Consider the following 18,112-nt stretch of genomic DNA (forward strand, 5'->3'; position numbering starts at 1 on the left):
TGAACACAAGTGAACTCGCTACAGATGATGGCAATGGAGAACGTCTTTCATTCTAAACTTACTGAAATGAAGACATTTCCCAACTGTTCATTTCAACTATCCATGTTTTATTAATTGAAATTCTTACAAAAAAAAGCATGTAATGAGATTTAAGCAAAATACAGATAAAAATATGAATCAAAAAGGTCACTTTTATATAATAAAAAAAAAAAACCCAACCCATGAAGACGTGATTAGCCTGTGCTACACACTAGATGCATCACTACTGAATTAGCATCCCACCACACCACAATGGGACTACCCTTGGTCACTTGATCAAATGAAGCTATACGTATATATTAGGACACCAAAGTGAAGGTGTCTGGAATCCCACCCGATGGACATTCAGGTTCTCTCATGTTACATTGGTCACAACGAACAGGGTACAATGGCCCGGCGTCCCATAATCCATAGTTCACAGTGAGGACATGTGGACAGCATCGGGGACCAAGACCAAACATGGGGACAGCCTTGCATGGCGGGGACACCAATAGAGATCTTTTCTACACTTTACGACAGGAGTCCAAGTGCTGCTTCTCAGACTAAATATAAATCTCTTCAATCATAAAAACAATATTCTCTTTCTGCACACACCCGGGAGCAGCAGGGAGAGGTTCACGCCTGTGGCCTGCAGAGGGCGCCAGGACGACTGCACCGAGGTAAAAGGTGACACTCGCTTTTGTTTGCTTTTTTATGTATTCATGGACAGAATCCATTTCTAGCTACGAATTTACACAGATTAGTGTTGCTACCGCAAAACGGTCAAAGTATCTTCACTCGGGTCAGAGTCACCGCCAAAGAAAAAATTAAAAGCCAAGATTTCCATCAAAACCATCGAAAGATCCAAACACAGAAAGGTCTCTTATGATTAGAGACATGTGGACAGTGGACACACGCTTGTAGACTAAATATGTTCTGATATGAATGAATGATATGATAACGATATGACAAAGATAAAGGAGGTTCTTCCTCTCTGAGCAGGACTAGTGATACAGAAGCAGTGGTCCTGCCCTTTCTGGAAGGGGTGGGGAGAAAGACCTGAGAATGAAGAACACTTCAGAAGCTCCATGAAAGATGAAATTAGTGGGAGGGAAGATGGAGAAATGAAGGGATGAAGACGAGCAAGGAGACCCCTCTCCTCCAGGGAGGTGGGTGTGGAAGCCAGGGGGCGGCCTTACTGCCGCACCTCAACGTAATTGGCCGGGAAGAGTCCGTAGGCCCCCCTGCACACACCTCTCCACCAGCCCTCGTCAATCATTTCAATGTTGGTGATGATGTCATCAGGATCGAACGAGATTTCGTCATCACCAGCTGTAAACATAATATAAACATAAGTGATGATTGTGTGTGTGTGTGTGTGTGTGTATGTGCACGCTCACGCATGCGTGTGCATATAATCACACTACTCACCAGCCTGATAATCATAAAGGGCTACCGCCGTCACCCCGAGATCTTCCCCATACTCATAGGACTGAGAATCTACACACACACACACACACACACACACACACACACACACACACACAGCATGGCTCATGTGCCGGCTTTCAAAGATGCTTTCCAGTTCATGTCTTTTACTACACAACGAGCCTCAATAACCACACTGAAGGGTTAAGCCTGATTACACTCAATAACCACACTGAAGGGTTAAGCCTGATTACACTCAATAACCACACTGAAGGGTTAAGCCTGATTACACTCAATAACCACACTGAAGGGTTAAGCCTGATTACACTCAATAACCACACTGAAGGGTTAAGCCTGATTACAGGAGTGATTCTGTAATGAGCTGCAATAAATACAAATGGTTGAAATGGCCAAAAAACGCTGTAATTCAGTAAGACATCTTTTGAAGCTGAAATGGCTGTATGAACATAGCATGCAAATTCCCTGTGTAGTGGCTACAGACACCAATCTTTAGGAGGGGGAAACTGCCCACTACAGCTGACAAAACAGAGCTGGCGTGTGAACTACAGCGTGTGGTCTGAAGGGGTCGGTGGTGTAAAGGGCCGGGTGGTGGTGGTACCAGCGGCTTGGTAACGGTCCTCCACTTCCGGCTCCAGGTTCTGGTTCTGGTAGAGGTTCTCCTCGGAGGGCTGTTCGTATGTGGGTTCAGTGTCCTCCACCTCATACAAGTTCTCAGTCTCCGCCTCCGTTTTCTAAAGGTCAGGGTCCCGACACACAGATGGAGAGAGGTGGCAATTTGACTAAGCAAGCATTATGTATGCAAGACCATCTGACACATTCTTAAAAGACTGAAACACAAAGACTGTTCCCCATGATTAACACCAGAGGGCAGTATTTCACTTAGAAAAGCACAGGGGAAAAGTAGTCTCAAGCATCAGGACAGTGTTTCATAAGCCCATACCATCAGCACGTGTTTTCCTGCTGTAACAAATCTAATTTAACTGTTAAGACAATTAACAAGGTCTTCGTGCCAAGTCAGGTGACTTAGAACAAAAAAATGCAGAACAAACCTATCGGGCTACCGGGACCACTTCTGTAGTTTTAATATGTTTCTATTTTATATTCACAAGTAGTCATAGAAGTATCATGACTAGACACGTTGTGTGGCCTGCAGTAGTTCAAGTGAGGGGTCTCTGGTAGACTAAAGACATGTTACCTGGCAACCTGGAGCCTTGGAGACGGGGCTGGGCTGAGGGGAGGGAACACGAGCTTTGGCGTTCTCCTGAAGAACCAGGGATTACATGATTAGACATGCAAGGTGGAACACACACACGCATAAACACACACACACACACACACACACACACACACACACACACACACACACACACACACACACACACACACACACACACAAACACAACCATACATGCATGCGCACACACACTCACACGACCTGTTGGACTTGTTTTGTTCGTGTTGTTCTAAAAAGTTGTAACCTGTATGAAGCGTGATTTCTGGTTCGGTGGGTGTAGTGGTTATTTCCTGTACTACTGATAACCACTATGGTAGCTTGGGCAAAAATGTCTGACTCTCCAAATCCCACAAAGTATGAGTGAAGACCCGCTGAACAGAGCCTACACTACGCTCATCTCAACCAAACCAAGACTTCACTGACCTTCATCCGTCTTGAAACTTTATTCCACTCCAAACACAAAAGAGCCAACGCTGATTCAGTCATGTGAAGCTGTTACACACAGCTACAATAACAATCTATGAGACTTGATATCACAATCAAGAAAAAATATATTACAATCTGGTGCTTCATGCTCAGTAGGAGTTCAAAAGTAACAGAAGAATCAGGAGGTTCTGCTCATCCTGTATGCTTGTCCTGTAATCTGCAGCGCTGCAGTTGAAGACATCAGCCACATTTGTGCAGGCATATCATCTTATCACCACAGTGGCGATTCTACAGTTTAGGTCTAAACGCTGAACTGAGCTGGTCCCTAGCAAACACCTCCGTCTCCCCGGGCTAGCAAACACCTCCGTCTCCCTGCTTAGATAGTACTGGATAATAAACCATAGGTCCAGACAACATTAACTTTACAGTATTCCCACTTGTCCTCAATACAATCAGAAATGTCTGGAATCGTAATTGTGCTTCTTTAGAGGTTCAACTCCGCTAACGTACAAAGGACACTTTGCCTACTAATTAGCATTTTGTAAAACTGAGATCATCAAACATTGACCTGATGCCATGCAGAGATGTCACATAATCTCAAAGAAATTTCATGTGGTTTCTGCCACTGATGCTGTTATCAATAAAAAAGGATAAACATGAAGGAGGAGAGAATGAGTGCTATTTTAGACTCGTGACACTCAACCCTTGTTTATAGATAAGCCCAACAGTCGTGGTATCAGAAACAACTCAATACAACCTGAGGTAAGTCTGAGGAGTTCAGCACAATACCAAGTGATGTATATATACATCAACATATTTATAGCTCAAGAATAAAAGGAAAGAAAACATTTGGACACCAAAGATTTGGTTAATTTACAACATTTTGATTAAGATGCACGTCACCAGAAGGTGGTTCACAACAGAAATGTGTAAGCTAATTTCTATGGAATCTTGTGATAAACATCTTGCAGTTCCCAACTGATTAACCCTGAAATGATGAATGAGTAGGTACAGTTGATCAGGTACACACAAAGTAAGCAGGCCGCGTTTTTGTACATTTCACAACCATCCCCCCCCTTCTTGACTCGGACACAAAGTCACAAACGGAGCCAGACAGACGTCCCTCCCCCACCTCACTCCTGCGGTCATGCTCTCCCTCCCCCACCTCGCTCCTGCGGTCATCCTCTCCCTCCCCCACCTCGCTCCTGCGGTCATCCTCTCCCTCCCCCACCTCGCTCCTGCGGTCATCCTCTCCCCCCCCCCCCCCACCTCGCTCCTGCGGTCATGCTCTCCCTCCCCCACCTCGCTCCTGCGGTCATGCTCTCCCTCCCCCACCTCGCTCCTGCGGTCATGCTCTCCCTCCCCCACCTCGCTCCTGCGGACATGCTCTCCCTCCCCCACCTCGCTCCTGCGGACATGCTCTCCCTCCCCCACCTCGCTCCTGCGGTCATGCTCTCCCTCCCCCACCTCGCTCCTGCGGTCATGCTCTCCCTCCCCCACCTCGCTCCTGCGGTCATGCTCTCCCTCCCCCACCTCGCTCCTGCGGTCATGCTCTCCCTCCCCCACCTCGCTCCTGCGGACATGCTCTCCCTCCCCCACCTCGCTCCTGCGGACATGCTCTCCCTCCCCCACCTCGCTCCTGCGGACATGCTCTCCCTCCCCCACCTCGCTCCTGCGGACATGCTCTCCCTCCCCCACCTCGCTCCTGCGGACATGCTCTCCCTCCCCCACCTCGCTCCTGCGGACATGCTCTCCCTCCCCCACCTCGCTCCTGCGGACATGCTCTCCCTCCCCCACCTCGCTCCTGCGGACATGCTCTCCCTCCCCCACCTCGCTCCTGCGGACATGCTCTCCCTCCCCCACCTCGCTCCTGCGGACATGCTCTCCCTCCCCCACCTCGCTCCTGCGGACATGCTCTCCCTCCCCCACCTCGCTCCTGCGGACATGCTCTCCCTCCCCCACCTCGCTCCTGCGGACATGCTCTCCCTCCCCCACCTCGCTCCTGCGGACATGCTCTCCCTCCCCCACCTCGCTCCTGCGGTCATGCTCTCCCTCCCCCACCTCGCTCCTGCGGTCATCCTCTTCCTCCCCCACCTCGCTCCTGCGGTCATGCTCTTCCTCCCCCACCTCGCTCCTGCGGTCATCCTCTTCCTCCTGCTTCTCCTTGGCCAGCCGCCTTGCCCGCTCTTCCTGCACCTGCTTCTTGTCCTCTTCCTCCTTTTCCTTGGCAAGGTTCTCGAAACGAGCCTTAATACTGCTCGTTCCACTGGAACCTGAGCGCATGCGCCACACACACACACACACACACACAAAAATGGGCTCTCTTCTATCATGGCGGGTGAGCATACGCATGTCACAGACAGTAAAACGGAAACCACGTGCATCCTTCGGTAGCAGAGATTTGAGATCCCTCACCTGCCTCTACCGGCCTGGTCTTCTGATAAGCAGCACGAGGCTTCTCGACTTCTTCGAATGTTCCAGCACACTGAAGGGGTGAAAAACAAACACACAGCATGACTTCTGCAACCTAACCTAACCTAACCTAGCCTAGCCCAGCCCAGCCCAAGGCATTCAGCAGGTGTGCTGCAGGTGTGGGATGCAGACCATATACCTTGTCCATTCGGTCTTTCTGCACGCCATACTTCCCTCCGAACCCTTTAGAATAATCTAGGGGAAGAGGCAGGAAAAAAAACGAATGAACAAACGAATTAATGAATATTCAGCAGAGTGGGCGGGGCTAAGGGTTCTTCTGAGGACACGAAAGATGGGGGAGCCATGCTGAGCGGCAGCCCGTGCAATCCTGTCGAAGAAAGACAGCCAATCACAGACGGAGGGGAGGAGAGGGGGCGGGGACAGAGGGCTGCGTCTCACGGCCGGTGCCGCCACTCTGGCGGTGGAGGAAGGGTGGGAGGAGCCACATGGCCACGGTTGAGTAGGGGGAGGGGCATGCAAACAGAGAACAGTGGCCTGTACAAGGCCTGCAAGCCAGAGAATGCTTAGGGTGCTTCAGGAGATCTGGCACAAGACACAATCAAATCAAAAGCAAACACACAGATCAACAGAGTGGGGGCTGGACACCAAGCGGAAAATTCAAATCAGGAATGGGGTGGGCAGGGGGATACAGATACTCCCAGCAGCATCCAGAATGGCACGGTGGATGTTCTGATGCCAGGGTTGGATGTGCCATTGCCGCAGGAGGACGTGCTGATGCTAGTTCCTACCTGAGGCTCACCATTTACACTGAAGGGACTGTGACTACTTGGCTGGGGAACTATAACTATAGAACTACTTATAATACGGACTTGTGCTAACGGGCCGCCCAATAGAGTATGGGTTCCCTTTTGAGTCTTGGTCCTCCCGAGGTTTCTTCCTAATCCCCACCATCATAGGGAGTTTCTCCTTGCCACTGTCGCATCTGGCTTGCTCATTAGGGATCTGGACCCATACGATTGTAAAGCTGCTTTGTGACATGTGTTGTAAAAAGTGCTATATAAATAAATTTGACTGACTTTGAAAGATCTGTACTAAGAGGACAATCTGGGAATACTGGTAATACAAATCAACAGACAGCCGAGTAGCCGGCTTCTCCTTCAATGGTTTACCTCCCAGAATTGAACAGCTGAAGCCAGTGTGAAGCTGTTTCAAGGAATGTGTGTCGTAGAAGCGCGTGACAAGTTTAAGTGGGAGGTATTCAGAGCACATGTGGGCAGGCATCCGGACATCATGACCGGATCACAAGCCTGTGCCTCTGGACGCTGGTGTCGGGGCGGCCGGACACCACAGAGGGTCAGTACGGCCATCACAGGGTCAGACGGCCACATGGGAGCAGACGGAAGGGCTGGGTGTAGCTGGTGCGCCAGGGAGGGCAGGGCAAAGAGGTGGGTGTGTCTGTGGGAGGCGGGGAAAGGGGAATGGGTGTGAAGGGGGCGGAGACGGTGCCTTGTTGAGACTCATGCTTGGCCAGGCTGTCTCTGTGGTCAAAGCCCAGAGCACACTTGTCCTGCTTGTCCACCTCCACCCCATACTTCCCGCCAAACCCACGCTTGTAGTCTGTGGAGAGAGAGTCCACACAGAGACACACACACACACTTACGAACACACGTACACACAATGTGACGACCCAGACAAGACACGCACAATTTACACGAGACAAAAAAGCACTTCTCCACTAGGACGTCGCTACCGGAGCAGCTTAAGACAACACTCCCCCACCCCACCCCACTCACCTCCACAAACACTCACCCCCCCTACCTCCACAAACTCACCTCCACGCACACCCACCCCCTCACCTCCACAAACACTCACCCCCCCTACCTCCACAAACTCACCTCCACGTACACCCACCCCACTCACCTCCACAAACACTCACCCCCCCCTACCTCCACAAACTCACCTCCACGCACACCCACCCCACTCACCTCCACAAACACTCACCCCCCCTACCTCCACAAACTCACCTCCACGTACACCCACCCCACTCACCTCCACAAACACTCACCCCCCCTACCTCCACAAACTCACCTCCACGCACACCCACCCCCCCTACCTCCACAAACTCACCTCCACGCACACCCACCCCCTCACCTCCACGTACACCCACCCCACTCACCTCCACAAACACTCACCCCGCCTACCTCCACAAACTCACCTCCACGTACACCCACCCCCTCACCTGCACAAACACTCACCCCCCCTACCTCCACAAACTCACCTCCACAAACACTCACCCCCCCTACCTCCACAAACTCACCTCCACGCACACCCACCCCACTCACCTCCACAAACTCACCTCCACGCACACCCACCCCCTCACCTCCACAAACACTCACCCCCCCTACCTCCACAAACTCACCTCCACGCACACCCACCCCACTCACCTCCACAAACACTCACCCCCCCTACCTCCACAAACTCACCTCCACGCACACCCACCCCACTCACCTCCACAAACACTCACCCCCCCTACCTCCACAAACTCACCTCCACGCACACCCACCCCCCCTACCTCCACAAACACTCACCCCCCCTACCTCCACAAACTCACCTCCACACACCCACCCCACTCACCTCCACAAACACTCACCCCCCCTACCTCCACAAACTCACCTCCACACACCCACCCCCCCTACCTCCACAAACTCACCTCCACACACCCACCCCCCCTACCTCCACAAACTCACCTCCACACACCCACCCCCCCTACCTCCACAAACTCACCTCCACGCACACCCACCCCCTCACCTCCACAAACACTCACCCCCCCTACCTCCACAAACTCACCTCCACACACCCACCCCCTCACCTCCACAAACACTCACCCCCCCTACCTCCACAAACTCACCTCCACACACTCACCCCCCCTACCTCCACAAACTCACCTCCACACACCCACCCCACTCACCTCCACAAACTCTGCACATGGAAGCTCACATTCAAGCAATGTGGGACAAAGACACATCAGCAAATGGACAGAGAAACATTTATACTACTACACAGTTGCAATCAGACCTATAAATGCATAAACCTTGGAAATAGCAAAACTCACAGATAAAGGGAAAAAAACAAAAGCAGTTTTTTCACATCCCCATGACGTTCATCTTTAACCTGAGAAAAGAAAAAGTGTGTGTGTGTGTGTGTGTGTTACCTTTCTGAGACTCATGAAGCTGGACTTTCTCTTGATGGTCCCAGCCAACTGCAGATTTGTCCTGGCGGTCTGTCTGCACACCGAACTTCCCTCCAAAACCCTTCACATAGTCTGTCACGCGCGCACACACATGCAGTCACACACACACACACACACACACACACCGACTTTCATTAGTGGGTGCTGAGAACTGAAACTGCACCACAATGCACCTCATGACACACTGCTGAACTCATAGCAGTACAGAAGAGCCATATGTTGACCGTTAAAGAAACACAGACACAAAACCTGCTCCCCATTTAGAACCAACGTGACCATAATGTCTGGGCCTTCTCACCATAACGGCAACGTGGAAGACCGAATACTTATTTACCAACTGGAGAGACAACACTGAGATCATTCGGGCACAGAATGTCACAGTAGAGATTATAGTGATTTGGAAAGCCGCAAGCAATTCAGGTTTAATAGCACAAGCCTGCAGTTACAGTGTACAGTAGATGATACAACAGAAGAACCTCGTCCTGACACTGGAATAAAGGTGCCTGGATGCAGAATGAAGTGTAGAAGTAACCCAGTTGATCATAACCAGCTGTGGGAACACAACTCGTTCAGGAAGGTGAAGGAGACGCTACCTTTCTGCGATTCGTGCTTCTCCGTCTTCCCCTGATACTCAAAGCCTACCGCACTCTTATCCACTTTATCAGTCTCCACACCAAACTTGCCACCAAAACCCTTGGCGTAGTCTGGAGTGGCCAGCAGAGGGCAGCACAAGGCAAACAGGTACAGGAGAGAGAGGGAGAGAACAAGTTTAAAATTCTGTTCAATACACTGCACACAGCAGCTCACAATTAAGCAATGTGGGTCAAATAAAGATGATAAATATGTTCTTTTGAGTAAGAATAACATAATCAAACTAATTATTTACATAAACCTTCAGGCCAGAACAGCTTTTTAAAGTGGCGGACAAATATCAAAATGACAAAGCGGATGTTTGACTAGCCTGGCACCCAGCGTGTAGCATCGGTCAGGTGCTGGTGGATGTGTGCGAGAGGGGTAGAGGTTTAGGAGCAGGGCGGGCAGGCAACACACCTTTCTGGGATTCGTGTTTGTCGATTTTGCCCTGGTAATCAAAGCCTACAGCACTCTGGTCCACACGGTCCGCCTGCACCCCATAGCGGCCCCCGAACCCAGTGGCGTAGTCTATGGTGGGAGGGCACGGGGGCGGTACGAAGCAGCCAAGCACAGGGTGGGCGGAGCAGGGGGTGGAGCGTGGAGGTAGGTGGGTGGGTGGATTGATGGATGGATGCACGGATGGATTTGTGGAGGAAAAAAAAAAAGGCAACAGACATCACGCAGAGCAGAGAACAGAAGCAAGCATGATCAGGAGCAGCACATATCTGGGGTCTACCCCCCGGAGAGGGAGGGGCTTGACTCAGGGGCGTGATCACTGCACACACCAGCCTCCGCAGTGATCTAAGCATACTGTACTATAGTCAGCCATCACCCAGTCATAAAGGAAATCATCAACAGAATAATGGCGGATAGTTAAAAAGTGCAAATAATCAACACTATTTCCAATGGAGCCTAATTATTTCTAATAATTATTAATTAATTTCTTTGTAATCAGTTATCTGTGTAGCTGGGACAGATCATGTGACATTTGGCCTTTGCGATTATGACTGTAGCAAGGCAGCAAATCTGCACAGCAAATGGCCAACTGCCCCCAAATTCCCCCACAACTGCCCCATCAGCCCCCACTCGGCAGGAGCTCTGTGGTGAGCTGTGGAGGCTGTGTTTCAGGGACAGGAGCTGTTGAAACCTTGTTCAGCCTCCGCAGCCTCGACTGGGCTGAACCAGTCCTGCTCAGCACCCTGCAGAACAAGCTTATGAAGACCAAATGCAGCCTCGTTTAAACTGTCCGGTCACACTGGGAGACGGACGCGGGGACACATTAACGTTGTGCGTGTCTGCCAAGCATGATAAATATTTGCCTTCGTGTCTCAGTGCGAGTTACAGTACAGAGGAACTGGCCACTATAACAAAAGTGCTCCCAGTACGGAGAGGACTAATTACTGCGCACGGTTCAGCAGGGAGAGACAGGAAATAGCACTGACGAAAGCAGAGCAGACAGATGTGGGCACTGATTCTTTGGTGAAGGCAGACCTCGGATGTCACTAGCAGGGCAGTTTGGGCATGGTGGTGGGGCAGGGGGAATTTCACCTTTCTGTGAGGCGTGCTTCTCCGTCTTCCCAGCGTACTCAAACCCTACAGCCGACTGCGAACAAACAAACAAGGCCATGTCACTCTCACCAGTGCCACCTCAGCGAGCTCCACCACACGGTGGTGTAGGCAAACGGTGCGGCGTTTTGCTGCAGGGCCGGTACAACACGGTCCATACCTGGTCCACGCGGTCAGACTGAACGCCAAACTTCCCCCCGAAGCCCTGGGAAGTGTCCGTCTGTGAGCAGTGCTTGGACAGTTTACTCTGATAGTCGTGGCCCACAGCAGACTAGAGGGAGGTCAAGGAGACGGGGACAGAGAGAGGAGGAAGAGTTAAAGGAACAGCATGGAGGGAGGTCAGGTTTTGTTTACCCAACTTGTGGTCATAATCCTAATTTACATTACTCTCGTGTAACTAACACAAAAAAAAGAAAGAAGCAAAATTTGTTATCAAAGCCAAGTTGTGGTCAATTATATTTGTGATATGTGAAAAATCTATCGAAATTTGAGATCTCTCTCTCAAAATCATTAAAAGATACAAAAAGTGCACTACACAAAATACACAGAGGGAGAAAGGAAGGGTTTAAAATGGACCTGAAACGCACCGAGCCGCCATACTGAGGACGTTTAAAAAGTATAAGTGTGCCGTTGGACACACACTGCTGCTTCAAATTTCCTCTTCCTACTATGTAGCGAGTCCGGATACTTCATGGGCGACACAGGGCTATTAACATTAAGTGTGTGTGTGGTGAGGAGGAGGGGGGTATTACACAGTTAATGCCTGGTATTTTGATCATTGTGTGCAGGAGACGTAGCCACTGCTGCAACCCTGTGTGTGTGTGTGTGTGTGTGTGTGTGTGTGTGTGTGTGTAACTGCGGCCACATCAGCCCCATGTCTTCTTTTCATTCCCTCCCCCTCTCTCACTCTGGCAGTTAAACGACAGGGAACAGATCCAGAACCCTGGTGGAGAGAGCAGCACCACACAGAGAACGTGGCACCAGCAGGCCGCGCTGTGGCCCGGGTCGTGTCCAACAGCCCCACCTCGCCAAAGGCCCGTGCCTCTCTGTGGGGGGGTGTGCACATACGAACGTGTGCACGTACGTGTTCCACATACTCCTTGGGCTTGTTCACTTGAAGAACAGAGAGTTGTGAGCCGTCACTCAAACAAACAACCGCAGTATGTTTGACAGAGTTCGATTTGTAAGGCAGCTTGGGCTCATGTCATTGTGAGAGGGAGTGTGTGTCTGCCTGTTAGTCACGGCTGAGACTAGCTGTTGATCTCGCCATTGATCTACAGAGCCCTGGGTTTAGCCATAAATGCCCGGGACATTTTTAACTCGTGCATTGATTAGTTGATATGGATCTCTTTCACTGTACCACAGCCAGTGGGAGTGAGAGTATGCAACTGTGTTCACAGCAATGGAAACCACACCATCGCTGAACTTCTCCTGTGGTGATCACAAGGGTGAGATACGAAGCCCACAACAACAAGAAGAGCTCTGCACACTGGGCAAGAGAAGACAGGAATAAGGAAAGAGGGCGAGAGAGTGAGAGAAAGAGTGGGACAGAGAGATGGATGGATGAGAGAGACGAGGAGTGGAGGGGAGAGTTGAAGGAGAGCGGGGTGTTCTACCTTGTCCATGCGGTCCTGCTGCACGCCAAACTTGCCCCCGTAGCCGTGCGAGGCCTGAGGCATGTCGTCCAGCTCACGCTGCTTCAGGTCACTGTGCTCCAGTGAGACCTTCTCACGCAGCTTGTGAATGCTGGACAACAACACAGTGGAGAGTGAGCAGGGTCTTCAGGAGAGCTCACAGACAACATCCAACACTCTCCAAAAACATTGCAGCAGCCTGTGTGAGTAATGCAACACCTGCTTCTGCCGAGTAAGGAAATGCCGACTGCACACTGAAGTGGCATTTCTGTAACTGGAAACACATCCAGCTGCTTTGTTAGGGAGTGCAGCATATAGCACAGCTGTGATTTGAAACCGACCGGCTGCAGCGGAGAACACCTCAACCATCTCAAGCCTTGCTTTGACAGGGTTGATAGTGGCACTGACTTCTGGGTTAGTTCTTGGTAACTTCCACCAGACTTGGCCACTAAGGTCTGGTGGCCTCTTTTCAATTCCACACCCACAAACCATACCTTTCGCCCAAACCAAGCATGCTTATGTAACACACTCTCGTGTCTTACAGGTTGAGAACTTTTCTGATTAATACAGCTAGACTATGCTGAACCAAATTAGGTGCCATATAGAAATACCAGGTCAGACACAGAGACCTCCTTTCATTCTCTGGGCCACGACTTCAGCTACACTCACTTGATGTGCTCCTGGTGGCCTGAACCTTCCACCGTTTTTGCTCCCCATCTCTGCTCCTTCTCGGTGACATCGTTCTGCACGTAGCAGACAGAGACAGATATAAGGGTGAGGCGACATTCAACATGCACGTCTGAGGTAATAAGACAGCAGGGTTTTTAGCCAAGAGGAACCAAGAGTTCAGACGCTAAAAAGGAACAGGAGAAAGGCGGTGGAGGTTCAGCACAAATTACTGCAAAAGTTTGAAAAGAGGCGACGGTGCCTCACCTCAAAGTCAGGATCAGTCTCCCAGTCATCGGCACCTTCGTCAACAGTAACGCTGACCGAACGGCCACTCGCTGCTTTCCACATCTGACAGGAATAAAAAAATATTACATATTAAATATTTCCACTACAGGAAGCGGACTCGGGGCTTGGACTCGGCAGGGAGGGGTGGGGGTGTGTATGTGTGTGTGTGGATGTGGCACTGTGCTCTCTGAACACGGGGCAGCCCTTCAGGAGCCGTGACCCTCTGACAGGGTTGTGGGGGGTGTCCCTCTTCAGCTGATCTCAGGACGGTGTTGTGTTGGTAGTTTGAGTTATCCTCAACTAAACCACACCCAACTACTTCATACGAGTGTGCAAGGCCTACAGTGGCGACATGCCGCCGAAACCTGTGAATTTTATATAACGCAGAACCACGAGCAAACACACGATGAACATCTTCATTTTCATGACGAACTATGTTATATTATATTATTGTTAAATTAGTCGGGTTTTCATAAATCTACAATTCTCCAATGTGAATGAACCTACCTCTGTCACATGAACGCAACTACAGACGACTGTAAGGGAAAATCGTGATTTACAAGCACGACGAGCCAACTAACCGTTTATCATGTTTAAACACCTAATATATATTTATGATTCACACATGAAATATTAGCGCCAGTAATGTCTCGACTGCGCCAGACACACCGCACAAATCACAAATGTACGTTCACACGTAGACGATAATACTGAGACTTTTAACGGGAGACACCGAGAACACGGCGCCAGTAAAAGACGTGGTTGACACACAGCGCCAGTATCGTAGATGTTTCCTGGTGCAGGTCGTCGTGGTTCTCCACCCTCTCCACCTTCTCCACCCAGCCCTTCTCCGCCACGTCCTCCTGTTCACTTACGGTTTCCACCGATGTCTCCAACACCGCTTCAACTTCAGGGCAGGAATTCAGGTCGTGTTGAATGTTAGTCAGCGTTCAGAACCGCTGGACCCTGCTGAAATATTCCTCTCTTCCTCTCCTCCTCTCTTCCACTCCTCCACTCTTCCGGCTCTCCCTCTCTCCCACTTCCTGTTTTCGGTCCGCCAGCTCCACCTGGGCCCAAAAAGGAGAAGTGCCATTGCCACACTACCTTTAACAACATGTTTAAACTGCCTTTGACTGAATGTACAGGAGTAGGCCTATACATCATTTTTTTCCACAGTAACACAAAAATTGCAGGTTGTGTGATGTAAAAAAAAAATAAAAAATAAAAAACAAAATGCAAACGGACAAATGGAACTGGGCATTGAGGTTTAATATAACTACACAATCCATGAAATGTTTTAGATCACTGCCATGATGCAGTTCATGTCCTTTAAAAGTGAGATGTCCAGGATAATAACATCTACAGACCCATTACGCACCACTGAAGTCAGAGAAGCACATTCATACACCACAGATGAAGCACTCCCAAGATCTTCTGTAGCGTCTCTTCACTCCAAGATCAGGCCGTCAAAACTCATGTGATAACACCACAAGACCTACTACTTCCTTATATAAATCATATGAGGATGAGGATTAAACACTGTACTGTAAGATGAGCCCTCGTCATAAATCAGTCTGATTTACAATGAATGGCAGTAGATTTCCTGTACAAGAAAAGTCTAAAATAACCAAGTGAGGACAAAAGAACAGACAGCAACACTTTTAACGCAAAGACTTAGTCTTTTTATTGGCAGTGGAAAATAAGTTTCAGTATTTTTTTATTGAAAGGAAGCAATAAATAATACTGTGATAAAAAATAGTTCATAAGTACTCAGACTGTACAGAATTTCTGTTACAAGATAAGATTTTTAAAATGAGTCAGCAAATGCAGGGAAGAAAGGACATGATTGGAGTTGTGCAGAGTCAACTAAAATCAACTCAAATCATACGACAAAGAGGGGTGCTGTCTCAATGACAACACAGTCCAGCCTTAATGTCTTGATATGACTCAAGAAAGAAAACATACGCTTAAACTGAAATCACACGAGGGAATACAAAGAATAAATACCACAAATGGATGAAGATAAGGCTTAATAACTTGAAGGGTTTAGTCAGAGGGGTAAAATCGCGCCACTCCCGGACGCTGCAGGTGGAGCTTAGGCCACAGTGGGGTTGGTCCAGAGGAGAACAGGCAGACACACACACGCGCACGCACACACACACACACCTACACACACGCACGGACGCACACACACGCACGCGCACACACCCTTTCCCACAGGTCACTGTTCGTGCGTGTCTCACGTGCAGGAGGAAGGAATGAAGTTTCAGCAGACAGGGAGCACCAGAGAAATCTGGTATCCACGGTAACGTGTGCTGAAAGATGCATCCGAAAGCAGCCGTCGTCATGGCTACTGCGTATGGCTTATCAGAGTTCTAGTTTTGGTATCAGGGGTGAAAAGACAAAAAAGGAGGAAATAAACGTCATGAGCGCATGACCCTGCCAGGGTCAAGCCCAGGGTCAGCACCAGGGTCAAACCCAGGGTCAGCGCCAGGGTCAAGCCCAGGCGCCAGGGTCAAGCCCAGGCGCCAGGGTCAAGCCCAGGCGCCAGGGTCAAGCCCAGGGTCAGCACCAGGGTCAAGCCCTATCCATCAGCAACGTCTTACAGTCCATAGAAAAAAAGTTTCACACCAGCTCCAATATTCACATAATACAACTGCATTCATCTTACAATCAACACCGAAATGCTTAAGAACCAACAGGGGCGACAAAATTAAGTTAAAATCACACAAATGTCACTTAAGCTTAGATTTTCTCATCACAAACAAAATGAACCAAAGTAGATATGGACAACTACAAGATGAGGATTATAAAAAGATTAGATATGCCTGGAGATCTAAATGTACAAACCTCAGACTTGTAATACATTCAGTTACATCTGATAGAGTTAAACATAACGACAGGAGGAAAGGGAAGAAAATAACGATACAGAAACATAACTATATAAATGAAATGTCCCATTGGTTTACATAAATAGAATAATTAATATATTTGAAATATGTCTTCAAAGGTACTGGGCAGATGTTTTTTCCATAATCTTCCACACGGAAAGATCTCAAAGTCCTTGTTCATTTAACTCCCAGTCTGAAGAGGGCATCTCGCTGTCAGAGACACTGCCTATAGAGATAATGGGAATAAACTAAGAAAGGGGAGGGGAAGAAAGGAATATGAGTGCAAGAGAAGACAAGGTGGAGAGAGAGGTGGAGGTAGAGAGAGAGAGAGAGAGAGAGAGAGAGAGAGAGAGATATGTAGAACAGCCATAGTGATAAAAGCAGAGATGGCCCAGTGAATCATGGGTAAGGAGGCAGGAGGTGCGTATACATGTGAAAGAGAAGAGGAGAAAACATTACTGTCAGGAACACAGAAACATCATATTTTGACCATCAAAAGGTTAGCGTGATGAGACACAAAGTACGTATACTGGCGACACTGGCGGAATATTAGTTCCTCAGTGCATTAGTTACATTATGTTTCATTGTATCCAGGGAGCAGAGTTAGTCAGGCCTTACCACCACACGTCTGATAGGGAGCGGACACTCACCCTGGAGTTGTGTTAGCATGAGTAGGTCCTGACAGCAGCAGAGTCCAACCTCTGTACGCTACTCACACCTCCTACAGCAGGCACACATGCACCAGGCCAGCGTTAGTGCCACAGCCACACCACCCCCCACCCACCACCATCTCAACACAGTGCAAAACACACATAAGCCATAGTGTTAGACACACGTGCAGATGACACTCTTTAGTAGTAATACTCAAACCTCATTATACCATCACACTGATGCAGAAACCTCCCACAAACCCCCATATCCTGCCACTGGTGTCCTACTATATCCAGAAAACGGCAATTAAGGCAACAGAAATGGTGGTGGTTCCACAGCCCCTGCTGCATGCACAGGGGCAGGCATTGCTGGGGTTTGCTGCAGAGCAGCTGGGGTTTAGTGCAGGGCTGCTGGGGTATGGTGGGGCTTGGTGGGGTGCTGTCGGACCCGTTGGTGCGTACCGTCCAGCTGGTGCTTCTTTGGCTGCATGGCGGGGGAGGTGGAGGAGCTGGTCACCCTGAAGCTGGCTGGCAGCGTGTCGGCCGAGCTGGCCCCGAAGCCACGCACGTCTTTAGGACGGAACTTCTTCCTCCAGGAAGGGGCTCGTCGGAAATTCTTGTCATCGTCCTGGATGGCAGGAGGGGACAGTGAAATCTTCACAACTACATCATAAGTCACAAATAAGTCCACCAGGGGATTGTTTAATTTCTTAGACTTCATGCTTACTTATTACTTATTTTCTTATCTTATAAAAGGGGTCGGAAGTGTTAAGTATGGAAAAAAGTCCATTACTTGGACTGAGTGTGCGAGAGAGTGAGTGTGAGAGAGAGTGAGTGTGAGAGAGTGAGTGTGAGAGAGATTGTGAGAGTTTGAGAGTGAGTGCGAGGGTGAGTGAGTGCGAGGGTGAGTGAGTGCGAGGGTGAGTGAGTGCGAGGGTGAGTGAGTGCAAGGGTGAGTGAGTGCAAGGGTGAGT

The 18,112-nt window shown here is 49.6% G+C and overlaps 2 protein-coding genes across 18 annotated transcripts in view; both read right to left on the bottom strand.

The window, feature by feature from the left end:
• Nucleotides 1-86: 86 nt before the first annotated feature.
• cttn (cortactin) lies at nt 87-14,631 on the bottom strand. 4 transcript variants are annotated; one of them, XM_076989126.1, is made up of 17 exons: nt 14,473-14,631; nt 13,577-13,660; nt 13,313-13,386; nt 12,626-12,755; nt 11,170-11,280; nt 10,992-11,046; nt 9,861-9,971; nt 9,404-9,514; nt 8,772-8,882; nt 7,067-7,177; nt 5,739-5,794; nt 5,543-5,612; nt 5,255-5,400; nt 2,663-2,728; nt 2,066-2,198; nt 1,450-1,518; nt 87-1,350 (listed from the first exon to the last, which is right to left on the bottom strand). In XM_076989126.1, the coding sequence occupies exons 2-17, from the start codon at nt 13,658-13,660 to the stop codon at nt 1,214-1,216; spliced, it is 1,575 nt and encodes a 524-aa protein (XP_076845241.1). In that variant the 5' UTR covers nt 14,473-14,631; the 3' UTR covers nt 87-1,213. The 4 variants fall into 4 exon arrangements, with proteins under 4 accessions (XP_076845241.1, XP_076845240.1, XP_076845244.1 ...); XM_076989125.1 differs by having other exon boundaries at nt 5,189-5,400; XM_076989129.1 differs by lacking the exon at nt 9,861-9,971 and having other exon boundaries at nt 5,189-5,400.
• A 666-nt stretch (nt 14,632-15,297) lies between these two features.
• ppfia1 (PTPRF interacting protein alpha 1) overlaps nt 15,298-18,112 on the bottom strand; it is a 58,658-nt gene continuing 55,843 nt past the window's right edge. For 8 of the 14 annotated variants that reach the window (XM_076989176.1, XM_076989145.1, XM_076989147.1 and 5 more), the window contains 2 exons: nt 17,601-17,766; nt 15,298-16,714 (listed from right to left, as the gene is read on the bottom strand). In XM_076989176.1, coding sequence (XP_076845291.1) covers nt 16,653-16,714; nt 17,601-17,766 — 228 coding nt within the window. In that variant the 3' untranslated portion in view covers nt 15,298-16,652. Of the gene's footprint in view, nt 16,737-17,138; nt 17,210-17,600; nt 17,767-18,112 lie in introns of all 14 variants that reach the window. The other 6 variants (XM_076989143.1, XM_076989169.1, XM_076989151.1 and 3 more) reach the window with 3 other exon arrangements.

Source organism: Brachyhypopomus gauderio, chromosome 2 (assembly GCF_052324685.1).
Source record: "Brachyhypopomus gauderio isolate BG-103 chromosome 2, BGAUD_0.2, whole genome shotgun sequence".
In the NCBI taxonomy this organism is placed as follows: domain Eukaryota; kingdom Metazoa; phylum Chordata; class Actinopteri; order Gymnotiformes; family Hypopomidae; genus Brachyhypopomus; species Brachyhypopomus gauderio.

What these genes read in the sequence shown, in the direction of transcription:
- cttn (XM_076989125.1), bottom strand. Translation starts at nt 13,660, where the DNA reads ATGTGGAAAGCAGCGAGTGGCCGTTCGGTCAGCGTTACTGTTGACGAA. An exon ending in GCTTCATGAGTCTCAGAAAG is followed by an intron (nt 7,178 to 8,771) that starts GTAACACACACA and finishes CTCTCTCCACAG; the next exon opens with ACTACAAGCGTGGGTTTGGC. An exon ending in CAAGCATGAGTCTCAACAAG is followed by an intron (nt 5,795 to 7,066) that starts GCACCGTCTCCG and finishes CTCTTCCCCTAG; the next exon opens with ATTATTCTAAAGGGTTCGGA.